This window comes from Rhinopithecus bieti, unplaced genomic scaffold (genome assembly GCF_001698545.2).
Source record: "Rhinopithecus bieti isolate Rb0 unplaced genomic scaffold, ASM169854v2 scaffold_4911, whole genome shotgun sequence".
Classification (NCBI taxonomy): Eukaryota; Metazoa; Chordata; class Mammalia; order Primates; family Cercopithecidae; genus Rhinopithecus; species Rhinopithecus bieti.
In genome coordinates, this window is record NW_016804526.1 from 657858 (window position 1) to 672910 (window position 15053).

General features: G+C 41.4%; 1 protein-coding gene across 1 annotated transcript in view; it reads right to left on the reverse strand.

Annotated features, from left to right (window-relative positions):
* SLC1A3 (solute carrier family 1 member 3) overlaps nucleotides 1–15053 on the reverse strand; it is an 84716-nt gene that overhangs the window by 50866 nt on the left and 18797 nt on the right. The window contains exon 3 of the mRNA XM_017868907.1: nucleotides 8436–8573. Within this exon, the coding sequence (XP_017724396.1) occupies nucleotides 8436–8573 (138 nt within the window). The remainder of the gene's footprint in view (nucleotides 1–8435; nucleotides 8574–15053) is intronic.

A 15053-nucleotide genomic window follows, 5' to 3' on the forward strand; every position in this document is an offset into this window, starting at 1 on the left:
AAAGCTTCCTAAAAGAGGGGGTGTCTGAACTAATAAAGATACCAACTAAAGTGGTAACACTGGGGAACTGTGGCACCAGAAAACAAAGAACAATTCTAGAAAAACTGTAAAGTGGTAGTTCTCAACCGTGGGCGCAAAATAACATCATCTAGAGAACTACAAATAAACGTCAATTCCCAAGCTCCATTTCAGATCAATTAATTAAGGAACTCTGGGGTAGGGGGCAGGAATTGGGGGCTGGGCACTACCTCTATGTAGTGCAATTAATCTGATGGGACAGTGAAACCTCTCAGAATGTGAACTCTAGAAATTGGAAGAGCCTAAGATGGTGCCTCACTTCGGAAGCATTCCCCGCCTCCAACCCTCACCTGCTACCTCCAATCCTTAGGCACAAACCTCCAAATCAGAATTAATCAGGTAACTCACTCTCTTGGAAACAAAGATCATATCAGCAGAAGAAACCTGAAGTTCCACAGCATTCTGAAGGAGACTTAAGTTGATAAGTTAAGGGTGGAAAATCTTATTTTTCCTAGAGATAAAGGAAACTTTAAACTTTCCTTTCTTATTTACATTTTCTTTAAATTTTCAAAAGTTTCTTCCAAACCAGAACTGATCAAAATCACTGGCTCACTTGAAGCTGCTGAAATTAGCAAATAAGAATTTCTAACTTGCACAGGCTCAAGCCTTCTGGAAAGCAGTGTCCCACAACAAAACCGTGTGCCGGTTATTACTGATCTTTTAATTGAAGAACAATTCCATTTTTTCCACAAAAATCTTTCCACAGTCAGTTCTGCAAGATTTAGTTGACCACAAGCTTAACTCCTCTAAGCCAATGGTTTGTCATGGCTGGTAAAGCAGCAGACCCAACCTTGGCCTGCATTAATAGAGGATTGGATCTAGGCCACTGTCCCTACCCAGTCACATGACATCTGGATCACCAGGATCAGCTCTGGGAGCACAGTGGATGGCGGAGAGGCAGTCAGGATGGTGAAGGGCCTGGAGAACAGGCATAGAAGCAGCACTGGGACACTTCGCTTATGCTCAGGTGCGCAAGAGACTGCTAGGTTCTCCCTGAGACCATCTGAAAAACTGCCATCCTAATTGTGCCAAATAACACAATTAGGACCAATAGGTGGACCTCACAGAAGACAGACTTCATAATTAAGACCACGTAAGAATGGAGCATTCGGGGGAGCTCCATGTCCACTTTCCAGGGGCTGGAGAGGGGATTCCTGCTCTGGGAGCAAGGTTGCATGAGCCCAGAGATCCTCAAGTCTCCTGGCTCCCTTCCTGCAAGCTCCCTCCGAAAGGGAAGGTTTCTGTGGTTGAAAGCCTGTCAAGCACCTTTTCTTCTTTACTTCCCCAGGTTGACTTTTGTTGGGAATTTCACAGGGCCCCACCTCTGGTTCTTTCTGCATTTAATGGTGAAAGACTCAGGTGAGAGGAAAACAATTCAGGGCAAAAAAAAAAAAAAAAGAAGAAGAAGAAGGAAGAAAGGAAGAAAAGAAAGAAGAAAGAAAGAAGGAAAGAAGGAAAAGAAAGAAAGAAAAGAGCCCCTTCTTCTCTGCTAATAGAGTTATTTCCCAGCAAGGAAGCCCGAATACGGGAGAGGCAGGAGAAGAGACTGGTGCATCGTTCCTTCCCTAAGTTGTCCCTTCATTGAGATGGTACTACCCGTGTCACTGATACCATGAATACTGCAATCATGAGTCCATCTCCCAACCAGACGTTGAACGCCTTGAGGGCAGAAATCTTGTCTTCTCCATTTTGGTATCCTCAGCTCCTAGAGAAGCACCTGGCACATAAAAATCCTCAACAAATGCTTACTGAATGAATCATCTGTAATGGAAAGGTAAATTCTTTTTGGTATAGCTTAAATGACTTTATACCTCACCAAAACCTAAATACACACACACACACACACACACACACACACACATTTAATTACCCAGATTTACTTTCTACATGATGCAAAAAAAGTTTATCCCACAGATGGGTTCTTCCCACTACATTATACAACCTCCCTTTCTAGACAGGCATTCCTTAGCTTCCCTTCCCACATGTTTGTAATTAGTCCTAGAGAGACAATGAAGCAGGCCCAGTAAGTTGGTTTCAGATGAACTGGGCTGAAGCTTCGTAATGATTGCCTTGTTTCCAGGCTGCCATGAAGTGTGTTTGAGTGTTATGATGGAGACTCAGTTCACCTCAAGTTTTGGTCAGTCCGAAAATCTCCATTCACAGCACGGGTGCAGTGTATGGAATGTGCTGCCCCGTGGAATCCAGGGTGCTACACACTGGGGCTGAGTTTCTCAGAAAAGACGGAGCAGTTGTATAACCAATGATAATATTTAGAATTATGCAGCTGTGATAAGGTAATCGAATTCCATGCCGTAGGGCAGAAACCTATCCCTTCCAGTAATGAGGAAAGAATTCTCGCTGACTCCCATGTTGTTACTGGATTAATTTTATGGTTTCTTCCATTTACCTTAATAGGAAAGTGGTTGCTTCAGGGATCACAGACAAATGAGACGTGTGGAATCTGGAGCCTTAGTTCCGTGCCCCTGACTTGAAGCTCTGTCTTCTTGCTCTAGAATTTTCATTTATACAATGGGAACCACCAGAGGACAGCTCTTGCTGCTACTCTTACCACCAACAACTACCACTAATTGAGCACATACTATGTGCCAGGCATAAATCCTCACAACAACCTTGTGACACAGGTATCCTATCACTTACATTCTACAGAGAATGAAAGGGAAGCCTAAAGAAACTCCTCCCGGCCTGAGATAGATACTGTTTGTTTGTTTGTTTTTTTCAATACAATGTACAGGTAGGTGTTGAGGGGGCAGGTGGTGAAATCTACAGCTCCTTTTCTTGTCCATAAATGCTCAGAGTATTCAAACAGGCCTCAGCTATACACCAGAGCCATGGCAATGCATAGTTTAAGATATTAAATTTCTCTTAAGTGGTTTTGACTCATTTTGCAAGCCCTTGACAAACCCTTCAGATGCTCCAGATTTAAGAATTGTCTAGCCCTCTTGTGTTAAATGAAATGACAAAACTTCAGTTCAATCTCACTGCAACTGTCGTTTCTCTGAAGCCAAAGGACCATACTTGGAGGTACAACATTTATTATTTTTAAATAAGAAAGCCCTTTGGTGGTGATTCCAGCTTGTTGCCTTCAACAGTTGTTGAGTCCCACATTCGACTGAAGTGGTTGGTCTATAGATTTGAAAAGAAGTTGCCCAAATAATACGTGACACATCATAGAGCTTGGAGGACCAGACAGACAGGTGTTGTGTTTTGTTTTTCTGGTTTTTAAATTTATTTGTTTTATTTTGGATACAAAAAAAGTATTGTTAGAGTTTTCTAAGGACAAATGGGTTCCAAAGATCTCTTGTCCTTGGAAATGTTCAGGAAGAAGCTGGACAGTCATTTGGAAGGGACACTGCAGGAATGATTGGACCAGATCAGTGCTTCCCAAAGTGGGATAGGTGTCCTGGTGGTGTGGAAACCCTACCTTAATTAATATTAAATCACAGTGAGGAAGTCATTCTTTTCAATTTTCTTTTGATTCTTTGGATTACAGGAAAGGCAGTCTTATTTTGGTGCTAATGTGTATTTAACACCTTGTTAACATTTACTAATCCCCTCTTTTATTTATTTATTTATTTATTTATTTATTTATTTATTTATATTTCTTTTTTTGAGATGGAGTCTCACTCTGTTACCCAAGCGGGAGTACAGTGGCGCGATCTTGGCTTGCTGCAACCTCAGCCTCCTGGGTTCAAGTGATTCTCCTGCCTCAGACTCCCGAGTAGCTAGGAGTACAGGCGCATGCCACCACTCCCAGCTAATTTTTGTATTTTTGGTAGACATGGGGTTTCACCATGTTGGCCAGGCTGGTCTCGAACACATGACCTCAAGTGATCCGCCAGCCTTAGTCTCCCAAAGTGCTGGGATTACAGGCGTGAGCCACAGTGCCCGGCCATTTAAAAATACTATAAGAGTGGGGGAGTGGGGTCACAGGCTCCCAGAGCCTTTGTTAGGCAATTGTATCAGTTTACAATTTCATAACATTGTTACTTATCTCCTTCACATGACAAGTAATAGGAGGTTTCCATTTTGGGTAACGATTGTAGGCTGTGGAAGAAGAGTATGTTGGTTTAAAGAAAATATTAAGTAAATGAGACTGAGGTGGTACCTATGATGGAAAATTCTGGGCTAGTTGACTTTAGGATGGAGATGCTGTGACATGAAAATCAGATTTGAAATCATGTTCTTAAAAATCAACTTGTCTCTTTCTTGTTGGGAGTACAGAGAACAAGTCTTATCTCCTTTTAGCTGGAACTGGAATGGGAATTTGCTGACATACATTGTGTGAATTAAGGGATGCAGGGAAGCTCACTCCTCAGCACCCAACGTACATCTTCTTGGGAACTCTATCTTTGTATTCACATATCTCCAGTGTCTGACATATAGTAGGAGCACAATAAACAGCTGTTAAAGAGTGAATGAATGTTAAATGAGAAATTTCATCTATTTGATAATCCTGCCTCCAGTGTGCCCTACCATAGGTCCCAAACACTTTTGTGTTGACACTCCTCTCTCACCTCTTTTACTTACATCATGCCCAACTCCACAGAGATTGCCTGTCAAAAGTTGTGCTCCCCACTTCCAGAAAACTGGGGTGACACCAAAGATTTCTTCTGAAGTAAGTGATTGAGTGGGAATGCACGCTTAGAATGAGAAAAGAAGAAAGCACTAGTTTCTGAAAAGATTCCGAAGTGAGGAGGTAATACTTATGTCTACACAGCACAACCAGATGTGACATTTAATTATTATCCAGTGAATTTAGTCAGGCTAAGTCAGCCAAACCAACTCATATTTCTGGCATGAAATTTCTAGTTTGGCTGCCTATCCTGACCAAATCAATAGAAACTGGCACCAAACCCCTATTTTATTGTGTGGTGTGTTGGCATAGACATAGTCTTCTTATTCAAAAAATAGGTACTTGAGTAGAAATCTAGCCATTAGGCTTCCTCCCAGCTTCTTTCTGGCAGCCTCTGGAATGCTAATACACACCAGGGATGTTTGGAAAGATTGGAGTTTCAAATTCAGGGAAAAGGGAACATGGCTTGCAAGGGCTATAGAGCCACAACTCATAAACACGGATGTTTCAAGTAAAATATATAACTTAGATGTCTCAGAATTTAAATGTGGCTTTAGTACAATTAAACTTATAGCATGTTTTCTAGAATCTTCCACAATAAAATGCTTAGTCCAGGAAACAATAATAATTTTATGCATTTCAGTTTCTGTCTACAGACCCTGGGACAACTGAACTTAGAAGCAACAAGTCTATAAAGTATTTTCCCACTGGGAAATATTTCCTATGGGAGTGTGACCTGAGTTCTTACTCTACTATTCCTTCTGGTGCAGAAAAGACCAGAATGGCTACTACACAATGCTGTTATACCCAGAAGATGGAGAGAAGAGGCTTTCCAATAGCAATTTGTTTAGTCAGCAGTAAACATGATGTTCAGTAGGGAATTCCACATTATCAGTTAAGCTTTGGCACAGGACTGCCAGTGATTGGATAAGGCAACGTATGAAATCCGGTAATAGCTTCATGGGCACACAAGTTTAGCAGTACATTTCTCATAATGAATAGCACTGACATTCAAACCTGAGTTCCAGTATTGGTAGTCTGAGGGTTGGAATGGGCCTGTAGATAGACTGTGTTTGCTTTGCAGTGTTTTGTTCTGTGAAGTGTATCAAAAAGTCTGCAGGTTCTTAAAAAATTTGAGATTTCTGGATACTTTTGAAAAATGGGAAGATCTGACCCTTGTCTCAGTAGTCTCTTTGCCTTCCTTTTGCCACATTATTCTGTAGTTGGTTCCCTCTCCGCTTATCATCATACTTGCCCCTCTTACTTCTCTTGTTGAAAAATATTTCTCTGTATCCGTGACTCTATCAAAATAGGAAAACAAAAAGTAGCCTGAAAGGGCAGCTTCATGGACATACATCACCCACGTGGCCACTGGAGGCATTTGAGGTTGCCTTTCCACTCTAAAATAATGGAACCTGACTTTGTTTCTTCCCTAGGCAACACATTCTCCAGTAACATTTCCCAGTATACACAGGGATCCTCAGGGTCTGTGTAATTTGTAAAAGTTCCTCCCTTCCCCATTACAACTGGGTCATACCCTCATTTGGGTTAGAATTATTGTATTCAAAACTGTAAAGGACGTTCTTATTGAAACAATCATTCATTCCATTTGATCATAAATATCTAAATTACTGTGTAGTTTGGAAATTACTTCAAACTAACACCTTAAAAAGATCTTTGGCAAACTAAATTATGCCCCTTAGGCTCTTTGCCTTAACACAGTTCTGGGTAAGAGCTAAAACTCTCTTAATGGTCCAATTTGGCAACACTCCCAACTTGCAATTAGGTTACATTTTTAAAAGTTCACTTTATATTAGTTGTTTGCAGCTTATAATTCCTTTCTCTTTAACAATATTATAAATGTTGACGATTTTCCAAGTTTTGACCAAAATTTCTCTTTAGCCATGCAAAGGGATTGCATCATAGTTTTTTTTTTTTTCTCTGAAAAATTACACAACCAAAGCTCTTATTTCTTCAATAAAGTTGTTTGTTATTAGGTATTAAGAAAAATCAGGAAATTCCACTTCAAGGTGGTGGTCAACTGGGACTGCTACTACGGGGAAGTAACACTTCTCTAATTGTATCAGACAAGGGCTTTTCTCTTTTAAGAGTAACACATTGGATTTTCAGCACAGTTAAGAGAAAGCAGAAACCTCTAAACATTGGTTCCACCCTTGAAGAGAAAGTATAGAAGATCCAGAACCCCTCAGTTTGTGTACAGGAAAACGGCAGGCACTCAATTCAGATGTCCTGCCAGCAGGGATGGTGAGGAGAGACTCTGCTGTACCACAGAAAATGTCAGATGTGGGTTCTGTCTTACAAGCGCTTTCTATGAATAATTTGTTTCCCAGAAAAATATCAGCATATGAATAATAAAATAAGCATGTGCCCTCATGTCAGCATGAATATAGCTTTGGTGGTAAGAGTTGTAGCTGCTGTGATTACCCCTGGTCAGCAATGGACCATCCCAGCTTCACAAACAAGTACACCAAATCAACTCCAGGACTGTTTTATGGGCAATTCATTCTCCAGTGAAAACATGTGTACATGCAATCACTTGTTTAAGGCCCTGGACAAGTGGAAACCAGCGGAGATCTGCAAGGCATTGAGGGAAAATCTGACATAGTTCCTGTCTAAGTAATAGCCAGCCCTCCAAGGCATGTAATAGAATGTTCCTCCATGACTTTTGAGTTGTACTATGAAGTTCTCATCACACAGAGATCTTGAACGGAAAGTATAAATATCCTTGAGAACTCCCTGGGACGGGAAGGATTCTCAGTGCCAGCTCACATAGAGGCAGAGTGGTATATGCCCAATAGGGGAACAGTGAGCCAAGGGTGGAAAAAAGAATAGGGTCAGTAATACCTGAGTTCTGGGCTTTACCTACAAACCCAGAAATCATCCCGCTGGGGCAGTGTCTATGGAAATTCCTTCTCCAAGTCAGAGATGTGCTGTGGGGAAAGAGAAGAGTGGGCAGGAAGGAATGTACAGTAACATTTTTCTGCAACTTCTTGGCTCCATTTGATTCACCAATCACATAGACAAATGACTCTTTCACCTTTTCCCATGCAGGAATAAATGGTTATCTCATTGTCATAGAAAATAGAATCCTATCCTGCAAAGCTTCCACTTGTTAAAAATCCAAGTGTCCACTGATAAAATATTCAGATGGGGAAATCTCCCGCCCCCTCCCCCTTCTCCCACCAGCATAAAAGGTAATGGGGGTGGGAGGCAACTGGAGAAGGAAATGAAATCATGCGGGTACACCAGGAAAAGATAAGTGTTGGTGGCAGCAGAGTTGGTGAGTGTTGTGGGCATTACCTCTTGATGAGGCTTCCAAGAAGGCTCCCGCTCAAGTCCTGGTGGTTCTGAGAACAAGCATTCTTGCATCAATAGCTAATAGGCTGTCCAACCAGATGTTATCTGGGTGGGATAAGAGGGTGAGAAAACAGACCTGTTGTACGCTGTTGTCAACTACATCACTGTGGTCAGAGAAGGCTGATGGTGTGGTGTTTAGCAGAGCACCTCGTTCATGGTGAGGCGAACCAGATTACGTGGCTGCTTAAATTCGTTTCCTCTTGTGATTGGTAAAATACGAGAGTTATAATCATTCATGCATTACTAAAGCCTCCTTTCCATCTTTTTTTTTTTCTAGAACAGAGCATGCATCCAGCAGAAACCTAAAGCAATGGCTTTTCTAAGCAATCTTTTGCAATAAGCACACTTAAAAAAAAACAAACAAACCAACAACTGCTTATGATACCTGTGACAAGACTGGAGATGATAAGTGGTAAGACCAGCATCTGTAACATCCTCATCAGAAGTTCCCCAGGAAAGGAGAAGTACTTGACTTCCCGGTAGCTCATTCTGTATGGTCGGAGGGTAAATCCAAGGATTGTACCTGAAGGAGAAAAAAAGAAAAATTGAGTCTTTTTTGAAACAGAAGGAACAGCCCTAGCAAAATGAGTAAGTATTTGACTGGTGGTTGTATTTATTTAAGCAGCAAATATCTGTGCTGCTTTGGGAGCAAGAGATGTATCTATCTTTGCAGTCATTACCTGTGAGGGTCTGGCTAAATCCATGGTTCAATAGAACTTACTGAAAAAAAACTCTTTCTAGTTTCAACAAGTAAAAAAATCCCTTTGTCTAACTTGAATGCAGTGGAACTCATTCTGATCTGGCTCAGTACAGAGTTACAAAGATTGGGGCATAATTAGGAAACAAATAAGCATGCCGGGCGCGGTGGCTCAAGCCTGTAATCCCAGCACTTTGGGAGGCCGAGACGGGCGGATCACGAGGTCAGCCTGAGATCGAGACCATTCTGGCTAACACGGTGAAACCCCGTCTCTACTAAAAGAACAAAAAACTAGCAAGGCGAGGTGGCAGGCGCCTGTAGTCCCAGCTACTCGGGAGGCTGAGGCAGGAGAATGGCGTGAACCCGGGAGGCGGAGCTTGCAGTGAGCTGAGATCCGGCCACTGCACTNGAACTCATTCTGATCTGGCTCAGTACAGAGTTACAAAGATTGGGGCATAATTAGGAAACAAATAAGCATGCCGGGCGCGGTGGCTCAAGCCTGTAATCCCAGCACTTTGGGAGGCCGAGACGGGCGGATCACGAGGTCAGCCTGAGATCGAGACCATTCTGGCTAACACGGTGAAACCCCGTCTCTACTAAAAGAACAAAAAACTAGCAAGGCGAGGTGGCAGGCGCCTGTAGTCCCAGCTACTCGGGAGGCTGAGGCAGGAGAATGGCGTGAACCCGGGAGGCGGAGCTTGCAGTGAGCTGAGATCCGGCCACTGCACTCCAGCCTGGGCGACAGAGCCAGACTCCGTCTCAAAAAAAAAAAAAAAAAAAGGAAACAAATAAGCGTTCATGAACAGGTGATATAGAAAAAAAGGAATTGCTAACATAACCACTTTTAAAGGATAGAGTGATTTTATTTATTTTCCAGTTAGAAAAACTCCTCATGTTTACATTGTTAGTCTATTTTCATCATCTCCCTGTCTTCACATCACATTTTCTCCCTCTGTCTACATGGTCTTGACATTGCCTTGGTAACTGTATTGTACAGACTTGTTAGTTGCTGGCAAGAGAAGACTCCAATATGAGCAGAGATTTTCTCCCCAAAATTTTCCCTGAAAACGTGGGAGAATATAGGGGAAAGAGAAAGCAATTTTCCTCTTAATTTTCCCTCTATAACTCAAACTTTAAAATCTTTTTAGAATGAGAAATTTACATTTAAATCAAATTATACATGATAACTGCTGAAATGTTCAGAAATTAATAAAGGTATTGGTGTCAACAGCGTAAATTTACTCCCTCTCCCCTTTCCCTAATTTACTTTCCTTGCCAAAGAAAATTTACTTATGCCAGTGTTGTAAAAGTTTGTAAAGTTTTTGCCTTGCTATTGTTACTGAAACATGTGATTCCATTCTTTAAAAAGGTCCATGTAAGTTATAGAGAAAGTAGCATGCCCAGCACTGGGTTAACTAGGAGCTAAAGGCTGGGGGTAGTGGGGTGGTGGGGGGAAGCAGGAATAATACTGGGTTGGCACAGCTTTTCCAGAGGAGGCAAGCAATCTTTTACGGAAAGTGAACTGTCTTAACTTCTTATGAAATGGGACACAAAGTTCATTTGAATTGTCACTGCAACTCCAATTTCAATTCTTGGGTCTCAGCAACCATAAAGTATCCATTCTTTGTCTCTAAACTGTGGTATTCTAGTAAGAATCTTAATCTATGTGGCTAAAAAAAAAAATCCAGCTGACCCAGCTCTCAGGGCCTTCAGGTAAATACTTATTGCTTTTTTCCAATATAACAGTAACATGGTCAAGAGAGAAAAGTTGAACTGGAAAACGCAGAAAGGTGGGACAAAAGCCTGTGCATATTGGTTGTATCACTGAAATAAATAGCAAATAACTAATGCTTACTGAGCTCTTGCTATATGCTGGGCGTTACCTAGGTTAGCAGCAAATTTAATCCTTTCAACAACCCCGGGAGGAGGGTACTATTTTACCACAAACTTACTGAGGGAGAAACCTAATCACAATGAACTGAAAACTTGCTCAAAGTCAAATATACTCAAGTGGCAGAGCTAGGATTTAAAAACAGTTTGGACTCAGATCCCAGGTTTTTTTTTTTTTTTTTTTCTTTCTTGAGACGGAGTCTCACTCTGTCGCCCAGGCTGGAGTGCAGTGGCCGGATCTCAGCTCACTGCAAGCTCCGCCTCCCGGGTTCACGCCATTCTCCTGCCTCAGCCTCCCGAGTAGCTGGGACTACAGGCGCCCGCCACCTCGCCCTGCTAGTTTTTTGTATTTTTTAGTAGAGACGGGGTTTCACCGTGTTAGCCAGGATGGTCTCCATCTCCTGATCTCGTGATCCGCCCGTCTCGGCCTCCCAAAGTGCTGGGATTACAGGCTTGAGCCACCGCGCCCGGCCGGATCCCAGGTTCTTACCCTTTTATGTGTTTCCTCTTCTCCTGTAGAGCAAAGGCAACCACTTTGTGTGTTTCTTTACAGGATGTTCCAAAACATAGTTAAACACGTGGAAATCATACAGAATGTACTTTTCCATATACGGTCACCATAAACATCACTTTTAGGTCTCCTGATATCAGATTCATTCACTGTATCAGGCTTTACTTAATCCTCGCTCTATTGTTGAACATTTAGGTTGTTTGGCATTTTTCACTTTTATGAAGAATATCATGATGAATGTATGAAGGCTATTTTACATCTGGGATTTTTTTAAAATTGTAGTTTTAGAGAAAAGATACGACTCAGAGGATACGACTACCTTAATCCATGTTAGGAAATTGCTTTCTGCGTGGGCTGGCTGGGTAGCTTAATGCTCCCCTAGTGAATGAGACTTTATTTCTTCTACCCCCAGGAACAGAGTATTATCATAAAAAGATTGCTAAAACAAGCAAAATTTGCTAATGTGATGAGTAAATAGTATATATTTCGTTTTGTTTTGTATTTACTTAACATCTAATGATGTTGATTATTTTTCCTAATTGTATTTTCTCCAAGCATCTATTTGATCCTAATCGTTTAAGGGTCTAGGCATGTACGTGTGTGTGTGTGTGTGTGCGTGTGTGTGTACATGTTGAGTATTTTTACATAATAAAGATAATTACCCTTTGTCTATGTATAAAATATTTGCTATAAGTGTTTTTCTGGTTTGTTTGCCTTACATTATTGCATTAAACATGTACCGGTATTTTGCATTTTTTGTAACAATGTCTGCACACCTTTTTCATTAGGCGATTTCTTCATAAGTTTATATGTTTTAATTTCCCTCCCCCCTCACAAGTTTGATGCATCTTAAATTCATTTTTCTTTCTTTGTTTACTTGTTTTGTTTTAAAATATTTAACTTTCAGTCTTCCTGGAACTCAATCTGGGGTTAGGCATTTAATTCTGATTTACAATGTGCATTATTTAACACAGCAGCATCCATAACTTATAGGAATTAATAAAAGACTTTGGTTATGTCTGTCTTTTTCCTGCTTGCTCACATAAAAGCCTAGTCACACAAAGATAAGTGCTTTATCACATATAAATAAATAAACAAATATTTTGCTTTATTTCCAATCAAATTAATTTTACTGGAATTGATTATGTGTTTTCTGATCTTCATTTGAATGGATTTAAACACTTGACATTGAATTGTAACAAAACATGTGCATGGTAAACACAAGGGGCTCATTTTGGTCATCTGGAATTTGAACGTATCAAGCTGTTAGGAGTTTTAGATATTCTGCAAACGACAGTTGAAGACCAGGCTTGTTTTTACAAATTCATATCCTAGTTGGCTGTTTGTTATTAGAAATACACTTACTTACATACAGTAATATTTCCAAGGGTAGGCAGGATCCTACCTAGCCCAAAAAATTTATCTTATTTATAAGTAACTGATAGAATAGCTATTCTGCTAATGATATAGGTTCTAGGAGCAAAAGTCAAACAAGTGCTGATGAAGGAAGCGATTATCTAAACACTAGGTGCACTTGATCTCATCTCCCAGAGTCTTATCTGAGCCTACACTAACTCTACTCCCATTGATACAACAACACTGGCTGTGTGTACAGCCTCTTCCTCTCCTTGGGTGTTTTACTACCTTCTCTCCTCTTCCCCGCTCAAGCCCTGCACTTAGTCAGTGCAACAATTTTTATTTAGGTGTTAGGAGGGAAAGTAAGCCAGCTCCATGAATGCATTCTGGGTAATGTGTGACAAAATCTCTCACCTGCCAAACAGATATCTAACAGAACAATGCAAGACAGTCAGGGGAGCAAAGTCTCAAGAGGTGGTGATATTTTGTGTGTGTCTGTCCTTATAGTTAACAAGCTGGTCTTGCTGGGAAGTGCAGTCCTGGAATTAGCTACTCTAGTGTGTGTCTCTATTTATTTACATTCCTCAAGACAACACCTACATTGTCTAAAAGCTCTTCTCTATGGTAGGAGGACATCATTTCTCTGAAGTAGGACATCTCTTCTCTATAGAGAGGAGACATCATGTATTTATAAGGGGTAGTTTTACGTCAAAAGTTTTGAAGAGAAGTGTTGTTTAGAGTGATAGTAGATTCAGATACACTTTGAATCATTTTTGTCCCTGACTATGCTTTTGTTGGTTTACTGTTTCTGGGTTTACCAGGCGAGCTATTTCTACTCTTGAAAAAGATGAGGTTACACTGGGAAAGGGAAATATTTATTGAGCCCTTACTATGTGTTAATGTTGGTGTTTAACACTCATCACAACTTTATGAGGTAGATATTATTGTATCTATTTTCTTTTCTATCTTTTTGAGGCAGAGTCTTACTCCGTCATCCAAGTTGGAGTGCAGTGGCACAATCTCGGCTCACTGCAACCTCCGCCTCCTGGTTCAAGCAATTCTCATGCCTCAGCCTCCTGAGTAGCTGTGATTCCAGGCATGAACCCACAGGCCCAGCTAATTTTTGTATTTTTAGTAGAGATGGGGTTCTGCCATGTTGGCCAGGCTGGTCTCAAGCTCCTGACCTCACGTGATCCACCCGCCTCGGCTTCCTGAAGTGCTGGGATTACAGGCGTGAGCCACTGCACCAGGCCTTGTGTCTGTTTTAAAGATTAATAAACTGATGCTCAGAAGTCAGTTAACTTTCTCAAGCTTATAGATCTCATAAGTGGTTGAGTGGGGGGATTCTACACAAAGCCCAGTGCTCTTTCCATTACTTTTTAAATGCCTCTCAAACACAAACACGTCCTTGTAGCCTAGGCGTGAGTATAGTTCTCAAAGGAGCCTGGTTCCTGGATCTTTAGCATCTTGAACTCCTACATGGTGCACACCCTGGAGGAATAACCTTGGATCTCCTAGACATGTCCTGGCAGCACCCAGCACATCTTCGAACCCTTTACAGGTCCTCTTACTTGTTGAAGATCTCAAAAGTGGTATTGCCACTTTCAAAAATGGCTATACCAAATCCTTTTTTATGATTTAATAAATCTTATATAAAGTTTATTAATTAAAGTAGTCTGCCTTTCCCTCCACTGCACACATTTTCAGTCACTAGAAACCATTGGTAATAACGTGAAAAGGACATTTAATGAAGAACTTAATGAAGACGTGTGTCAACGTTTGTGTCCTTAACAGCAACAGCTCCTAGTCATTGACCACGTGGCAGATACCAAGTCCTCACAAGCACATTGCTTCACATATTGCATCGAGGCCAGGACTATTATTATTATCCACACCTCACAGATGAGGAATCAGAGTCATTGAGAGGGCAGGTAAATTGCCAAAACCACACAGCCGGCAGGCTGCCACCACAGTAGGCTTAAAGAGGGGTCATGTGCTCACTCAAGTCCATGGAGTAGCTGAGGTGGACCTGATACCCACACTGTCCAGCTTCAGGGTCCAGACTCACCCACTCTACTGTCCTCACAGCCTCTCAACAACCGTGGTACTGACTGAAGGAGTCTAAATGGGTACACAATATTTTGCCTATTTTTTCATCTATTTTGAATGACATTAACTAAATCTAGAGCTTAAGCTGAGGAAAAGTTGTGTTGATTTTACTCAACGAAGTCAACAGCTAGCTTTTCTCAACTCATTGCTGAATGAATCAACAAAAGTCATTTTTCGTCAGCTTTCTGCTCCTACAAGCCATGTTAGAGCTGAAGCCAGAGGTAGGGTCCACCAGCTATCAGCATCAAATCAAGAGGAAACGCGGTGAATACGAAGCCTGCTTGTGTTGGTGGGCAGTTCTGGTTTCCGATTACATTCTAGCCCAGCAATGAAAAATGCCTTCCTGGAAACACAGCCTGATGCACAGACTTCTCAGATCCCTCTTTGCTCTGTCCTTCCAACGCCCCTTTCCCTCCCGTCCCCTCCCCTCCCCACCCTTC